This window comes from Hibiscus syriacus, unplaced genomic scaffold (assembly GCF_006381635.1).
Source record: "Hibiscus syriacus cultivar Baekdansim isolate YM2019G1 unplaced genomic scaffold, ASM638163v2 tig00110722_pilon, whole genome shotgun sequence".
Taxonomy (NCBI): Eukaryota; Viridiplantae; Streptophyta; class Magnoliopsida; order Malvales; family Malvaceae; genus Hibiscus; species Hibiscus syriacus.
Genome location: NW_024062840.1, coordinates 737,686 through 756,075, shown reverse-complemented (window position 1 = coordinate 756,075; position 18,390 = coordinate 737,686). Strand labels below are relative to the sequence as shown.

The window sequence follows — 18,390 nt, the reverse complement described above, 5'->3', positions numbered from 1 at the left end:
TAAGATCTAGTATGAAGTCTTTGCAGGTTCAGCTTGGTCAAACTGGTAATTTCGTATATAGGTTTAGACCGATTGAGCTGGTAATTCCTTATGGACCTAAGGTGACTCTTGGGTGGGCTCCTGGGCCTAATGGGCCTAGTTGTAAGACCTTATGGACTCTAAGGTACTCCCTTAGGGTGGCTCCTCAACTGTGTGCATTGGGTAAGTCCTTATAGGCCTAAGGGCACTCCTCTCAGGTGGGCACATACGCTTCGGCTAGGGTAAGACCTTATGGACCCAAGGTGCTCCCCTTAGGTTAGAATCTACGCCCTTCGGGCCTAGGGTAAGTCCTTGTGGATGCAGTTCTGTGGAACTGCATATGGTGTTTGGTTGGAGGGTGATTCTGAAATTTTAAACTAAAAACTCTACTGATGTTTTAATAATTGTGATCTGAACTGATTTTAAAAACTTAAATGTATGCTTTATTTCTACACTGTTGGAACACACTAAGCTCCCTAGCTCACTCCCCCAAATTTCTCCCTTTCAGATACTTTTGACAGGCAACTCGTACCTGTCACTTGGAGGATCGACACGTTTGTATTGTACCTTTTGTTGTAATGTTTTTGTCTTTCGATTTGCCTTTATTTTGGGTGACATGTGCCTATATTTTGAAAATGTTGAAATGTTTTATTATATTCAGTTTTTATGACTTTAATTATCTTGAATTGAATTTTAATGTTATCAACTATATTTTTAAAGATATTTATTTGTAATATGGTTTTACATTATTGAAAAATGTTTTGGAAAATTTTATCGTAATCCGCTAGATCTAGTTCTAACGTATAGGTCGGGTCTAGGGGGTTATAGAAACTGAGGGAACCAAGTAGTATCGATACTCTTGGCTAAAGTATCGATACTCATACTCTAGGGTATCGAAACTATCCTGAATATCGATATCAAAATTTGCTTCGATGTTTTAAAAAGTAACTCCTTATCGATACCCCTACTAAGAGTATTGGTACTCTATCCCTCAGTATCAATACTCCCATGAGTACTGATATCAAAATTGGCTACTAGAATTTGCAAGGTGAACTAGGTATTGATACCCCTCCTATGAGTATCGATACCTAACCAGTAGTATCGATACTACGAGTATCGATACTTCTGGCCAAAAATCCTCTTATTTAGCTATATGATGAACAATATCGATATTGTTCTTCTAATATCAATCTCTAACCCAGAAATACCAAAAAAATCAATATTTTTTCGATGATTATAAGATTCAAATATGAGACACTTTAAATTAATTCATTATTAAATTAAAGAGACTAACTTTTACTTTATTTAAAAATAAAACATAATTAAATGATTAATATATTTTTATAAAATGTATATGAAATCATTATAAAAATTATATTTATAATATTATAAAAATATTTATTTAATTTTTAAAAGCATATTAATTATTTATTTGAAATAATATATTTTTAAATTATCTATATAATTTTAAATAGTTTAAAATTTAGAGTAATTACACTCTTAGTATCCAACTAATCTATCACTTTGATTCCTTATAATATTATTTAAATTAAATAGATAATTTATAAATAATATTATTTCAAATAAATAATTAATATTATTTAAAATAAGTAAATAATATGATTTTAAAAATTAAATAAATATTTTTATAATATTATAGATACATTTTATAATGATTTAATATAAATTTTATAAATATATATATTATTTATTTGTATAAATAAGGAAAAAATGTTGATATTTAAAGAAAAAAATGTGATGTGAATAATAAAATAATAATAAAAATTGACATGTCATACCACATAAATATTATCATTAATGGTTTTAAAAAGTGTAAAGTTTAGATACTGAAATGAAATAAAAGTGATAATTTAGATACAAAATATGTAATTTACCCCTTTTATATTTACTTAATAAAAATAATTTATTTAATTATATGTTTCAATATATCATTTTAGTTGGTGGCGGATCCAGAAATTTAAGAATAAGAGTCTAAAATTTTAATTTTCTTTTCTTGAAAATAATGGGTATGCAAATTTTTTATTTTTTCTATTTTTCTTTAACATATTAAACTAAATTTCACTTTTTCCCCTATATAATAGGGATACACTTGATTCCTATGGTGCGTTTGGTTCACAGAATGTAAGAATACCAATAGGAATAAATGATTACCAGTGAATAGGATTACTGGGAATGTTGTATTTTGTGTTTGGTTGGTTTAGCAGGAATGTAAGATTACCGTGTTTGGTTAAATGAATAAAATATTATTAGAATGTATATTTAACCAAATTGTCCTTATTATATATTTGTATAATATTACAAATTGTAAAATATTTATAAATTTTCTTTAAAAAATTAAATTCATAATATTTATATAATTTTTTTACAAAATTAAAAATATAAAAAAAGTTTAATGAAAGGGTAAAAAAAAATTTAACTCCTGAACTTCATATAAAATTTTAATTATAGTTTTTTTTTTGTAAATCTAAAATAATTTAAGGATAAATTTATAATTTAACCTTCGTATAATTTTTATTATTTAATGACAGAAGAATAATATTTTTGAAAAAAAAATTAAGGCATTTTAGTCCAAAACTCCGGTAATATTACAATACCTAAGGGAATGGAGGTAATGACATTCCCGGTATTATACCTCAAAAAATCTACTATTGGTAATAAAACATTATCAGGAATGAGATTCCCGACCAACCAAACATGAGAATGTGAGATTCTCATCCCACAATCCTTGAACCAAACACCCTCTAAGGAATTTAATGCATCCGTCTTTGGTTTTATTAAAGTTGGTGAAGATAAGGCTAAATCTAGAGATAACGCTGATGGATCGAAAATAATAATTAATTATACCAAATAATAATAATTTTTAGTCTTAACGTGATCTCTTCATCTGTCGCAACTTTAATATTCAATGTCTTTTTTTATGAATTGTATAAATATTCAATACAAATCACTAAAGATAAAAACAAAATCCAAGAAATAAATAAAAGGATATGCTTTATATATATATATATATATATATATATATATATATATATATTAAAATTGTTAATTTATTTATTTATCCAGGAATGAGAAAAAGGCTAATTTATTAAGACTTTGAAAGTTCAAAAAGATTAAAATAAAAAAATAACAATGTCGAAATTCATTAAATGTTTGAGTAGTTAAATATAGGGTAAAATACACAAATGGTCTCCTAATTATAGGATATTATTTTATTAAGTCATTTGATTATTAAAAGTTACAAAATGGTCCTTTGAATATAGAATGTTACTTTGTTAAGTCTATTGACTATTAAAAGTTAGAAAATAATCACATAACTATTCATTATGTTTCAAACTCGTCATTTTCCATTAAAATTGGTGGTTATTTCAGTTGGACATCAATATGATGACTAGGATATTATAGTCATTTGATATTCTAGGATCAGATTTTATCATATCACAATCAACATGCTAATGTTTAGCTCAAAAAATCGTCCATATTTTAACGGAAAATGACGAATTTGGAACATAATGAATAGTCGGGTGACCATTTTGTAACTTTTAATAATCGAGGGACTCAACAAAGCAACACTCTATAGTTAGAGGGTCATTTTATAATTTTTAATAGTCGAGGGACTTACTAAATCAATACCCTCTAGTCGATGGACTATTTGTATACTTTACCCTTAAATATATTTATATTATCTTATTTTATGTAAATTCAAATTTTGATATTTATTTTAAAAATACAATGTTTTTATTTAATAAAAAATTGTAATGTCTTCGAAATCCTTCATTAATGTTACTTTGGGAAAAAGAAAATCCAAATTGATTGACGTAATGAACCAACTGATTCCAAGCTTAAAAAAAAAGTTTTGTAAGGAATCGAATTCATGCAAATGACAAAAGAAAATATCAAGAAAGGGTATCTTGTTTCTGCTTTGTCCCCTTTCCAAAGTTAGTGTCCCTACAAACACACCTTATCTCTACAAAGAATCACCCTTTCTCTATGCCACACGTATGGAACAATATAGATTTTATGTTAAGAAAATGAATTCTTAAAATTTTAGAAAGTGATCAATTTATTAAATTTAAGAGAATAAAATATATTTTTAATAAAATTACATAAAAATCTAAAATGTAAGGTAATTTTAAATTTTGAAGGACGACTGTCCTCACCCACCTTTTTTTTATATATTATAATTTTTGAAAAATTTTCTTTTTTCTTTTTTTGGTTTTCCTTCTGGGTCCAATGTTTTGCTCTGATTAATCCAAATCGACCCACGTTGCAGACTTGGTTTTGGTGGTTGAGTCTCCCAGCAGGAATTTTCTACATATACAAAACTCCAACCCGAGACACTGCTTAAACAATATCAAACTGGTTATCACTTGAACCAACTCATTGGTAGAAATTTCTCTTTATTTTAATAAATAATAATGTAATGCATAAGATAAAGAAAGGGAGCCTCTAAGTTAACGTGGCTTTAAGTCTAAGCTAAAGTGACCTAGAATCATTAGATGTTGATTCATTGTTTGGAGGATACAATGAGGTACATGATCGATTCGAACAATAACGTTATCAGAGTTGACATAAAATTTTATATTGAAATACAAATCTTTTAAAAAATATATATTAAAAATTTAGAGGAGAAAAAACTATAAAATTTTAAAGAATATAAAATTAAATTATCAATATGAAATATAAAGAATATATAAACTTTATAAGAAATGTTCTTAAACGTTACCTTCTTAACTTAATTACTATGCCTTCAATTGCTGACCCATCAACCACAATGATCATTATAGTAAATTTCTCAACAGAAAATAAAAATATGTTGTTCGTTTGTCATCTATCAATGAATAATAAAGTTTTATGAGACATATACACTGATAGAATGACAACCTTGGAAATATGGGTATAAAAAGAATTTTGTTAATAAAATACCTATTCATCTCTTCTTTTTATGGGTAAGATTTGTCCATTAAGGAATTATAAATGTTTAATTAAGACTAAGAATATGTGAGGACTTGGGTTTCATCCGATGTAATATTTCAAGTAACCATCTAACTTAATAGTTTAATTAATTAATTAGTGTTAATGAACCAAAAAGTCATCGCCTCTGTCTTCAGATCTAACCACACCCAAAGACAATTGGGTGCCTGCAAAATATATGTGCACGGGGAACATTTTTGTAAACAATAACATTTTTTACATATAATTATTTGACTAGCTAGATATAAAGAAAATTAAATATTTATATTTTTTTAAAAAAAAACCGATAATTCAATGGCTTTTTGTCCTATCCCATACATCCGACAGTCCAAAGACAAAAGTCTCGAATTAAAACTGCTTCGATGTCTTAAAAAGTCATCGATATTTAAACTCAAGTCTTTCTCTCATGTAAATATTATTCTCTTTTCTCATAATTTGTATTTAATATTAATCTGTTTATTAATAAATATACGCAAATAAGTATATTCTTTATTAAATGATCATAACCTTTATTTATTTATAAATAAATATTATATATAAGATGCAATATTAAATCCCATAAAAATTCCCTAATCATAATCAAACATCAACCAAATCAAATATAATGGTCAATTTACAGCCCATATAAGATTATTACAACCGTATGTGCTTCACAAATGAGTGGTCATTAAATATATCCATCACGTAAATGTGTCATTTGATCTCGTTTTTTAAATAGCACGAGGTAGGGGTGTAAACGAGCCGTGTCGAGCTCGAGTATTGCTAAACTCGACTCGACTCGAAAACTCTGAAATAGAGCTCGACTCGAATTCGAAATCCTGAACTGAAACTCGTGAGCAGCTCGAAAAGGCTCGAAATGAAAAAAAAAATCTTAAACTTAACTCAATTAAAACCTCAAACTCAAACTCAAACATGAACCTTAAATACATGAAATCTTACTGTATTTTATTTAAAAAAAGCAATACATAAATATTAATATTATTATTAATTTATTTTTTTAAATAAAATCTTAATATATTATATTTTCGAGCTGCTCACGAGCTTTCGAGTCGAATATCGAGTAGCTCGTTTCAGCTCGTTAAGAACTCGAGTCGAGTCTATTCGATCTAAGTATTTATCGAGTCGATCTCGAATAGCTCGCGATCTATCTCGTCTCATTTACAGCCCTAGCACGAGGGATTATAAGGTAGTATTTATTCATAATCTCACTTAGTTATTTGACAACATACACACGCTCTACAAACGTAACTGCTTGAACACAGGATCTCAAAACATACAAAAAGAGCCTTTGCATTGATAACTTGTGGTGACTCTTCTTCGTGATGCAACAACCTGATCAACTCACGATAAACTCCAACCACCTACGTGTGAAATAACAATACACACACTAAATTTCAAACTTAGAGAGACAAAAAGAAATTACAAGTAATATATTTTGAGCATGACAATTATGAAGCATAACATTTTTTTATAGAAAGCAATTAGTTTTATTAAAAATAGAAACTATTCAGAATTACAATGAAGATTTATGAGTATAACCGTAAATTAAATTATAATTATAACATTTTCCTATAATCATTAGCACAAAAACTAGCCACCTAAATCACACAATGATCATAAAAGGAAAAAGGTTAAAAAAAAACCTAACCAATGCTCGAATAAAAATAAAGATATGAACAAATCTAACTGTATCAACAAACGAACTACAAAAGGGGATGAAACTACTTAAAGACCACTGACAAATCGCAAATCAGAGTCAAGTGAGATGAGAAAACTATCCACGAGCGCAAAACGCGTATCCAAATCAATTCAAGGGTCCAAAGCAACGAAGATCAGCATAATAACAAATAAGCGTTATCTTGATCAGTCGTGGCGATGCCAAATTCAACCCTGTGAAAAAAGATAAACGAAAAAAGTTGAAAAAAAAAAGCGTAAGTTACCAAAAGACATAAAAATGTGCGACAAAGTCATATATAAACGTGTTATAAAGGTAAAGAACATGCCACAAAGAAATAATTATTCTTATTTAAAAACAAAGAAAAAAGATAACCGACAGACAGCAACCAACATCAAAATCGGTGCCACCTACTGTTAAACAAAATTAAAGAAGAAAAAGTTAGATTGATCAATAAAATTGACATAAATTATCAAAAAGAAAAAAAAAGAGAGAAGGAGAAAGAAAACGAATGGGATTTTTTTTAAGAATAAATATTTTGATCTATGAGAATTAGCATGCATGTATTTCATAATTATAATGTGGCTTTTATAAGTCTCATGGATATTATTGAATTATCATGTTTGGTTTTTATAACAACATATATTAAAAAAAAGATGATATAGAAAATTCCACGCTTGGCACCTGCAATATAATAAAGACTTAACTTATGAATACATAATGGCTAGGCTTTGAAAAGTTTGACGAATCAAAGAGACAAATAGCTGGAAATTTCACTTTTTTTTTTGTCAATTTCCCATAAATTGCTTTTCTAGGACGTCTCTGCTTGTTTTGTTTCGTCTAAACTTCGCAATTCGTGTTTTGCATGTTTTGTTCCAACGATTTTATTATCTTAATAATTTATTCTTATTTTTATTCTTGAATTATTTTTTTTATTGATACATAATTACAGCCACTTTAATTATAACATATAAATTATAATAAATCATGAATGATTTAATTAATTTTGTTTTTCGAAAAAGTTCAAGAATTTTTATACCCTGAAATCTTATTTAATTCTAAATATATATATATATATATATATATTATTAAAGATATATCGACATTTTTACAAATTTAATGATATTCATATTACATATATTTTAAAAAAAATTATTTGAATATTGTTTTTTATAGAGAATTTTTTAAACTTGCAAGGTTTTAATAACTTAATTTCATTTTTAAAAATATTTTTATCCAAACAAAATACAAGACTATATGTTTAAAGATAACTCTCAAACTTTCAACATTAAAAGCTCACACCCGTGATATATTTAGTGCTTGAAACCCGATTTCTCAAAGAATAACAATTCTTTTACTATGGAGGTCATTTGGTTCTTTATCCAAACAAAGTTACTAAAAATAAAAGGATAAAAATATCTAAAATATGATAAATTAAAATTTTAAGGGACAACCACATCAACCGACCACCCCAGGGATCCATGTACTTTGTGCAACTTTGATAAACTGCCCTTGTAAAGATTTTGAAACATACACACAACTCTATATAGCTTTTTATTGCTTGGATGAAAACATATATGAGAAGCCAAAAAGAATGGAGAGCACCTTAATTACAAATTTAATCAAATTTGCTATGTAGACGTAATGCCACCGCTTTGTCCCTTCAACGTACTTTCATTCATGCAAGCTTGGAATTTCCTGCCCATTAAAAGAACCGACACGGTGAGCATCCGACAAGGTGACAATCATATTTTGGCTTCGGCATTTCATCAAATATTTTGTATTCATGATATATATATATGGTGATGCCAGAGATTACCATATTTTAGACATCTATCATTACGAGGCAAGATGCAGGTTGGAGCAGACTCATGGAGTCAAGGCTTGTCGCTTGTGAAGAGAACCGAAGGACTGCTGAAGCTACCTTCCACCCTATAAGCCGGGATCAAAAAACCGTGTGAGGGCTGAATACAGTTGCTCTTCCTCGAAAGGCTTCGATACGTAGTCGTCCATCCCACATTTCAGACACTTCTCATATGTAGCCTGGATCACATCAGCTGTCATTGCTAATATTGGAATGTGCCAGTGAGACACATTTCCATACATCTCGATTGATGCTTCTCCAGAAGCAAGTTTTTCATTCACCTCATTCTCGGTGCTGCGGATTTGCTTAGTTGCTTCGAATCTGCATAATATTATGCATCTTTAAAGATGTCTAGACCAAGCTCTATCAAACAAACCAGCATTCTTATCACTACATAAAATCGAAACCGAAATAGCTGGTTCTGGATTAACTAAGAGTAATATTGGCTTGAGTAAATGCTAAGCAAAGAGGTTATGGATTGATTACCCATCCATTTCAGGCATCTGGAGATCCATGAAGCATGCATTGAAATTATGGGGTGGCTTGAGCTGGTTGAGCGCATCATGGCCTCTTTCGACACAGGAAACAATTGCTCCGTATTTCTTTAAAGCACCTTCTGCCACTCTTCGGTTAACCTTATTGTCATCGACAACTAAAATTCGCTTTCCTCCAATTAAGCTCCCAAGTGTAGATATTTTCTTTCTCTGTACTTGGCCCTTTCTACCATTTCCAAGGGCTTCTTGAAAACAGGCAATTAACACACTCAACCGAAGAGGTTTCATCAGCACGTTATCTACAAACCCTGCAGTCTTAAGCTTGGAGCGTTCAACGGGGCTCATGGAGGTACCCAAGAGAAAAATCTTTGGAAGGTTTGTTGAAACATCTAGCTTGCCGTTTTGCCTATGTCCTTCAAGCATAGATCGTAACTGAATAACTTCTTCTTGATTCCAAACGTCTTTGTCGATAAGAATCATGGCCAAATGTGCAAATGTACTGCAGAATTAACGAACAATGCACCAGTAAAACCAATGTGAGTTAAATGGTATGGTCAAAAACAAGTCGTCTTCAAATTCTTATTTTTCGTAAGACAGCAATATAGTACTTATAAATATCGATGCAGGTTTGGAAAAGTATGTGTGCATGTATGCACATATGCACATATATATAGCTACCTTGTCCCAAAAACGCTAGACAAGTAGGTGCATGCCGACTCCAAACTGGAAGTTATAGCGACGGATATTCCTAATCTCCGTAGATGGTATCTTGTGACCTCCGCGCGGATGCTTCTATTATCAATAATGAGAGCTCCCAATCCTCGGAACTCTGAAACCGCGGGATCACATTGCTTCCACTTGGAATCAAGAGAACTCGCTTCGCCCTTTCCAAAAACTCCAGTAAATGAGAAAGTACTACCAACACCAGGCTCACTCACGAACCCAATCTCCCCATGCATGAGTCCAACCAGATGTTTGCTGATGCTCAATCCTATTCCAGTCCCACCATAATGTCGTGAAGTGGAACTGTCGGCTTGTACGAAAGGAGTGAAAATCTCACCTTGAGCATCGAAACGAATCCCAACACCTGTGTCCTCAACTGTTACTATTAATCTAATCTTTTTGGGATCATTCATTGTATCTTTTCCATTTATTATTTCAAAATTCTCCCAGCTTCTCCATCTGTCTACCACCGGAAAACCACTTAAAGTATTATAGGTTTTGCTCGACATGTCCTGAACTAAGTTCATGCATTGTTGTAGCACCTTGTCTTCCACATCGGATGCATCTTTCACTTCATCTACCAGATGCACTGAGACAAATATATGCCCCTTGTCCTGCGTGAACTGCAGATTCGAGCATGTAACTTAAATATTCATCTGATTTTCTATATTAAATTTTAGTTGTATGAGGCAACGGAAAGGGAAGGAACATGTGATTTTGAACATAGCAGACCTTAATTGAATTTCCAACAAGATTAGTAATTATTTGTCGAAACCGCCCAGGGTCACCGACAACAATTTCAGGAACCCGACTGGATACATAAGCAGCCAACTTCTCATGTTCAAAGAACAAAACAAACAAGATTATGTAAGAACGTGAAGAAAAACGGAAGTAAATTAGATGAGTAACCAAAGAAGCAACTTGGTTTTACCTCAATCCCTTTATCATTAGATTTGTCAGAGGAGAGTGAGAGAACATTATCGAGAAGAGAGCGTATATCAAAGGGTACATCCTCAAGTTCAAGCCTGCCTGATTCTATCTTAGCCTGATCAAGGACTTCATTTATCAGTGAGATAAGATCTTTTCCACTGGCATGAGCAGTCTCGGCATAGTCCCTTTGGATCGCATCAAGGTCGGTGTCCATCAGCATTTTAAGCATACCTGTGAATATTATAGGAACGTAATATAAGTACCATTGTTTAATTACTTGTGCTGGAATAGAGTTGAAGGGCTTTCTAATCACCTAAAACACCATTCATTGGAGTTCGGATCTCATGGGAAACAGTAGCTAGAAACTACAAAAGAGAACCATTAAGTTAGAAAACACTATAGCATTGAGCCCAATTTTTTTATAAAGGAGAGAAACTTGTTTCCGAGTAGTAGCAAACAAACCTGAGATTTGGCTACATCTGCAGCTTCAGCACGAGCTTTGAGCTCCATCATCTTACGGCAGTCATTCTCAACTTTTGCAATTCGACATATAGCTGCATGGAATATATGACCAACAAGCAAAGTGATAACTAGGACTCCAATGGATGCATTGATTGCCGTCCAAGGCAACGAAGGCTTTTGCTTGAATCTGCAAGAGCAAAAACATTGCAATTTCGAGAAAACATACAGTCCCATTTCTTTTAGCCAATATTAAATTTCTTTTATATATTCTTGAAAAGGGAAAAAAAAAAGCAGACTACTAACCTGCAGTGCATCTCATGCTTCCGTAACGGGTCCCCGAAATCAACGTTGCTGACATGCAGCAGGCCAGTATCAATTACATCAGTACCATACATGCTGATCGGATTAGATGCATTGGTTGTGTCATAAACATTGACAACAATTGTTTGCTTGCTAGCAAGTTGGTGCAAGAGCTTCTCCACCAAGGAGGGGACATCAAAAGATGCACCCAGATACCTGTAATTGAGAAAGACTATTCAAATGTTTTGTTACAAACATAAAATTAAACTAATTGGCAACAACAATAACAGTAGCACTTGTCAGAATTATTATATAGAAAATCAAACAGTTTAAGAGATAATTACCCCACGGTCGCTTCAGTACGCTGCTCTAGTGTAGCATCTGGAGGCAAATCCTTGTTATAAACTGCAAACGTGAGCACAACACCGAGGTGATTGGATTTTAACAGCTTAAAAGGTGATGTCAGTACTCCCTTTCCGGTCACCCTTGCTCGGAGGATGTTCTCAAGGTCTTGCTGTGAACAGTGGAAAGAGCAAAATAACATAGCATTATTGGCTAAATGAAGATGAGACAGTAAGAAGATACAAGTAGACACGCTTCTAAGCTGTGTTTTAGTGTTTAAGAATAAACAGAAAATTTCTGAGAATGCAGATTATAAACTTGTTGCTAAGCAATCTATTTTTAAGCAATATTCTAATAGTACAAACTCGTCCTCAATGTTTGCTGAATCAGTTAAAGAAATTACATGCTATAACTGATGAAACCATTTCTCATCAATAAAAATTTGAACTTCGGGCAAATTTGCACGACTTTCCAACTTTCTGAATGTTAGTTCTGCTTTCAGTAGGGAGAATTTGTACTGAGTTACTTAAACGGTCCCCACTCTAGTTTATAGTTATTGTGCCTGTATTTAACTGAGTTTTTTTTTTTTGATAAATAGCGAGACCTCATTAAAAACCCCCTTCATATCCATTAATGTACAAAAGTACATCAACGGACATTGGAAGGAGGAAAAGAGTGTCTCAAATTTCATTCCATAAAAAATACATTACACACAACAGCCGGCTAATACAACGACCTCCCCACACACAAACGTCACCCCTGAAACTCACCTCTGTCCATTAAAAACTACCCTATCCCTGCCTTAGCCAAGCTGTCAGCCTCACAATTCACAGACCTTTTCCTCCTGAAATGAGATAATTTGCAAGACTTCTACTAGGTTTATTTATAGGAAGGGTTATTCTAGAAATTTCCCGCTTCCTGTTTTCAAAAACCAGGAGAGCAATTTTAAGAGTAGGAAATGGCTGTGCATCCGTGTGTCCAAGCATCCAGACACATACGTGCTCGAACACAAGGACAAAAGTAAACTAGAATCTGACCTCTTTTTGTGTCGTTCTTTATGGTGAGGTTGATGGGGAAGCAAAAATGGCACTCAACATTCCGAGAGAACACAGGTTGTTTTTATAGGGAAAATATAATATATAGTTTGGCCTAAGACAAAGAAAAGCATACCTTTCCAGACATCATGTCAATAGAGACTATATGAGCCACGGTTTCTTGTGAAAATATCACCGGTGCATATTCATCTTTAACTGGTGCAGGGTCCAAATTCTCTGTCAAGCAATCTTGGACTAAAGTCTGGTCCTCGGTTTCCATTTTCTTTATCGTCCATCTGTGCTGTTTCTCAAACTGCTCCCTTTCCGAGTGAAGAACTTTCAATGCATAAGCAACGCCACTGGTAAGTGGCCTCTCAAAAGCTGTTCTCTCAGTGTATTCACCAAATGTTTTCTGCAAAGCATGAAATAATAGTTCAGGTTGATAGTTGATATATAATGAGAGCTAGATTTGTTTACATTATAAGCACTTGAATTTCATATACAATTTCAAGCCAAGAACTACGCTTCCATAGTGGATGACCATCAAGTCGAGTGATGCAACTGAGACCAGAGACTTGCCATCAGCAGTCATTGGCATAGACTAGTCTATGTAAGTCAAATTAGCAACACATTTTGATTTTTAGATATAAAGCACATAGAATATGACCTGATCAATGGCCGATGGATGTTTCCCATGGTGAAAAGTGGATACAAGGATTGCCAAGGCATGAACATGATTCATGCTAACATTGAACTGATCTTGCAACATCCGAGCTCTCTCATCGCACATGTTGGCAAGAGTCAGTTCCCTCCTAAAAATGATCTTTTGGTTTAAATTCCAAAACAGCCAGACGGATGTAAGGATACCCACTAGTACAAAAACTATTAGAAGTTTCTTTCTCCACTTTCCGGCACCTTTTGGAGGGCTCTGGTCTAGCTGCTTCTGTTTCTGTAGCAGTAGCAGCTGTAGTTGCTGAGGTACAGGCTGCAACGGAGCTGGCTCATTCTTTCTCTGCCAATCGAGCTTCAAACGAACTCCTGAAATCTTACTGAGAAGTATGACTCCAACGAGAAGCAACCAACATCCTTTCCCCATACAGAAAGATGAGGCCTCAAAATTGTCTGCCGGTCGACCTCCTAGTTCACTTCCTCGCAAGATTTTCTGTTCATGCCAAAACAACATAAAAGGACAGTTATTAGGCAAGCAATTTTAGTAAGACCATATATATACATACGTGACATTCAAATTATCTACTCAAGAAAAAGGGTAATTTTTCCCTTTATCGGATTAACTCCACTTTACATCATGGTTAATTCACATGCTTAACTGTATGATGCATGCATATGTATAATCCTGACAGTTAAACATTTCACAATTGAGACCATAAGTTACATTATATATACCTAACAAAATCAGAATAAATTTGTCAGCTTCTTTTCAGAAATCTTTTGCTGCCAAAATTATAATCAGCCAATGATGTGCTCCACAAGTCTTACGAATAATTTTTTTCCAATAACATTACGGGGACATTTGGTTCACGAAAGAGGGGAATAATCTATTCTGGAATTACAATCACATACCCACGTTTGGTTTAAGAACATTCTCTCTAGGAGGTAATGAAGTATTCCCTACAGTATCATTTTTTGGGTGTCATTCCCCTCATTTTCTTAGGTATTAGATAATTCCCTCCCTCTAGAATAAGAACACCCTTGAAATAATAGAACTATTTTAAATTAATCTTTTTTTGTACAAAATTATGAGTATAAATCTATCTTATTTTTTTATTATGGTTCCAAATTTTTTAATACCTATTATAAAATAGTATGATGCATATAAATAAAAAGTACAAAAATATATCAAGTTTTATTTTTTGTATGTGTTTTATTACGTTTAATTTTAGGATTAATTTTCATAAAATGTTTATAAGTATTTTATTTTGTTTTATGTTTTTTTATTTTTGTCAAATAATATATTTTGTCGCACAATTTATACATGTAGCATGAATAAATTAAGAAAAAAATGCAAAAATAAAAACATACTTACACCATACTTACACTGGTGTAAGTATATACATCTCTCAATGCCTAGAAATAAACACATACTTACACTGGTGTAAGTATTTTTATGTATTTTCAAAAAAATAAAAAATTAGAAAAAATAAAAAAATATATAGTATTAAATTATTTCTATCTTAAATTACAAAAGAATAAATAAATTAGAAATTATAAAAAATTATATTTTTTATTAACTTTCATGTAAATACTTCTACTTTAATTTTGAGAATTCAACTTGTTAATAAGAAAATATATTACAAGGACAATTTAGTAACATTATTCCTATCTTATATTCCTCAAAGCTCCAACCTTTCGTGTCAAACAAACCAAGTAAGGTAATACACATTCTAGTAATATGTTAAGTAATATTACATTCCAATAATCTTATTCCCAAAGGTAATCTTACATAAATGACCCCTAATTAGTAACCATGTAAAGTCTTTTTTTTCATATTTTACCATTCAGTAGGAAAAATTCATGGTAAAGCATTAATTAAGCTTTTCGAAGTTAAGTGGTTGAATATTCGCTACTATCAGATCATTCAGATGTTTCTAAAATCAAGATGTTACCTTCTCGCCATTGTGGTGCTCCCGTGATACTAATGAAACAGAACTTTGCGAGACAGAAGTACGGTGATCCAGCAACGACAAGTCATGCTCTCCGGGTATATTATCAACTTGGACAGGGCATTGATCCTTAAGCTCCATAGTTTTTACAACCCACATCTGCTGCACTTTGAAGTCTTGCTTCTCCGAACACATTACCTTGAGAGCACAAGCAACATCATCACTCGATGGCCTTTTAGGTCCTGAATGTTTGACACATTCAAGAAATGATATCTGTAATATGCAAAGCAATGAGAGAATGATATAGATTTCATATAGAAAATCTAGGGTAGTAGCGCCAAAGAGAGTGATCGTGCAACTTCTCAACAAACAATTCTTACGCAGCATACATTATTTGAAACGAGATGCGAGAACGCAATCCCATGCAGGAACTAAAGCATCATAAGTTCATAACTTTTAAATAAATTTGATATAACAACCACCTATCAACAATTCTAGATCTTAAACACTATTCACCCTTCAATGTTACAATTCATAAATCATTTCCCATCAAGAAAAAAAATCTGATGTTTTCTCGAGTCCTTAACCGCTATTACATAATATGACATGTTCATATGATTCTACTCTTTCAAAGTGTTCAAATGATCGATATTAATTATATTTCAACATCATGAGCACTGCAATTTTCTTGGCAATCATTTATTCAACTATACAAGTACCGAAGAATACAATAAAAAGATATTAAACAGATAACCAAATCATATCATAAGTTCATAACCCCATTTCCAAACATGTACCTTCTACAATTTCAAGCACCACTAGTCAACTACAATTGAAACACTGTAAAAACCAGAAAGGATTATCTTCAATCTACATAATATTCCACAAGGGAAAAATCATATAGAAGTAACAAAGCCACATATTTGTCTTATCATATTCCAAATTCAGCCCTCATAATCAGAACAGGACCAATAAAGCAACAGTTTTGCCAGTACATAAACTAATTGCATATACAAACCAAGCCAAAAATAGGTGAAGTTTTGAAGCTAACCAATATACAAAAATTACCTGATCTGATTCATAGAAGAAAGAAGCTAGAGCATGAAATTGGTTCCTGCTAACATTGAATTGTTGGAGCAAGATTCTTGCCTTCTCCTCACAAGAATCAAGACTCCTCTGATTTCTCTCCAAAGCCATACTGTTGGAACTCAAGAAAAACGAAACAATTCCATATGAAATAAAGCCTAAAATCCAGAAAAAGAGAAAGTTTCTCTTCCATTTCCTGAAAGAATTTGGTCCATGCCCATGAACGGTCTCCTTTGCTTTCTTCAGCCTGGAATTTGACGATAATCTACCATTAGAGCCAGAAAGCTTGTCGTTCATAGACATATTGAGTAAAGCACACTTATGTTTCTATCTCCAACAAGCTTAAAACCTTCACAAAATTCCCAGTACCAGAAGAACAACTCATGAAACTAAAACCTCCAAGCTGACCCGAAGACCAAAATTCAGCAGCAGGTAGTCCAGCTCATTTCTCAACAAAAACAAGCTGCAATTATCCACCTCACATAGAAAGCAAAGTGGTCCAAACTCCATACCATCCACTTGAAAATTCATATTATCCCATCAAAAGCAATGCTTTCCTTTTGAAACAACACCAAAACAGCATCTGCAATCATGCCTAAACCAAAGATCTGAACCCGACCCAGTGTTCTTTTGGGGAAACATGTAAGGGAATCATAAAATGAAACCAAAAAACTTTGGCTTTTTCCTATATCAAGTACCCTCTAACCTTCCTTCAAAGCCAGTAGAATCAAAAGAAAGTATCAAGACAGCAGCATTTTGATAAAAATCTCATATTGACACCCAAGTTTTTTAACTTTAACCCAGCTGGTTTTCTAGGTAACCCAACTGGAATCAATCATCAATCTTTGGATAAAAAAAGAGAGGCAAGTAACTCTTTTTTTTTTTTTTTGCCTTTTTAAAACACTGAGTTTTTGGGTTACATAAATATCTCATCATCTAGGTTGGGAAGGTTTTAGGCCCCAAAAGCAAACAAACTACTACACAAGGAACCACCCTTCCGACAACAACAACAAAAGAAAAAGGGTGTTGTCATCTTCTCCCCCGTATATTATTATTTTATTACTTAATATCACATCAGAATTGTAAACTTTTTTTTCACCACTTTCATATTTAATTTTCTGGGTTTTTCTTTTGCTTTTCTGTTTTTTTGTCAGTTGAAAGAGACCGCACCATTTTAAAGATGGAAGATACTTTGTTTCCTCTGCTGTGCTGCAGCTCACGTATACGGATTGAATCAGAACACGCAGTGACAAGGAACGAGTCAGAGGGTCTGACTCCGTTAAAAGGCTAAACTTGGTATTTCACTTCCCCCTGTTTCCACGTCAGCTAACCATGGCTTCCCAATTCTGAGTTCAAACTCCAGTTTGAAAACTATACCGTCGAGTACCCTTGTCTTGCTTCATGTAAATAAATCTTTTTTGTTTTTAATGGAATGACTCGTAAGATTTTAACCCATATTTTGTTTTATAGAATTCTGAAATGAATAATACAAAATTACCTCTGCCTATCAATACAGTATTGAAAAAGATTGGGATAAATTACACTCATGATCATTTAATTATAGATAAATTTTAATATGATCGTTGATATTTTAATTTTATCAATTAAAAAATTTAACTATGTAAATAATGTCAAAATTGATGTGATAATTAATAAAGTTTGCATAATTATACATGTAGTACTTATTACTTACATATTTTTATTAATCTAATCCTAATTTTAAATTAATTTAATGAATTTTAATCGAATCAATTTAATAATTATATATATTAAAATTATAATAATTTTAAAATAATCCATCATATGATCATGGGATTAAATTTATTAAATAATTTAAAATTAAGACTAA

General features: G+C 32.2%; 1 protein-coding gene across 1 annotated transcript; it reads right to left on the bottom strand.

Annotated features, from left to right (window-relative positions):
• Nucleotides 1–8,103: 8,103 nt before the first annotated feature.
• Nucleotides 8,104–17,456, bottom strand: LOC120139103 (histidine kinase 2-like). Its single transcript, XM_039154435.1, is given in 15 exon segments — nucleotides 8,104–8,383; nucleotides 8,505–8,870; nucleotides 9,036–9,542; nucleotides 9,722–10,389; nucleotides 10,499–10,597; nucleotides 10,698–10,927; nucleotides 11,010–11,061; nucleotides 11,159–11,345; nucleotides 11,462–11,674; nucleotides 11,803–11,972; nucleotides 12,971–13,246; nucleotides 13,502–13,996; nucleotides 15,459–15,728; nucleotides 16,524–16,868; nucleotides 16,870–17,456. Coding segments are annotated over 14 exon segments (3,822 nt in total). The 5' UTR covers nucleotides 16,927–17,456; the 3' UTR covers nucleotides 8,104–8,383; nucleotides 8,505–8,617.
• Nucleotides 17,457–18,390: the final 934 nt, after the last annotated feature.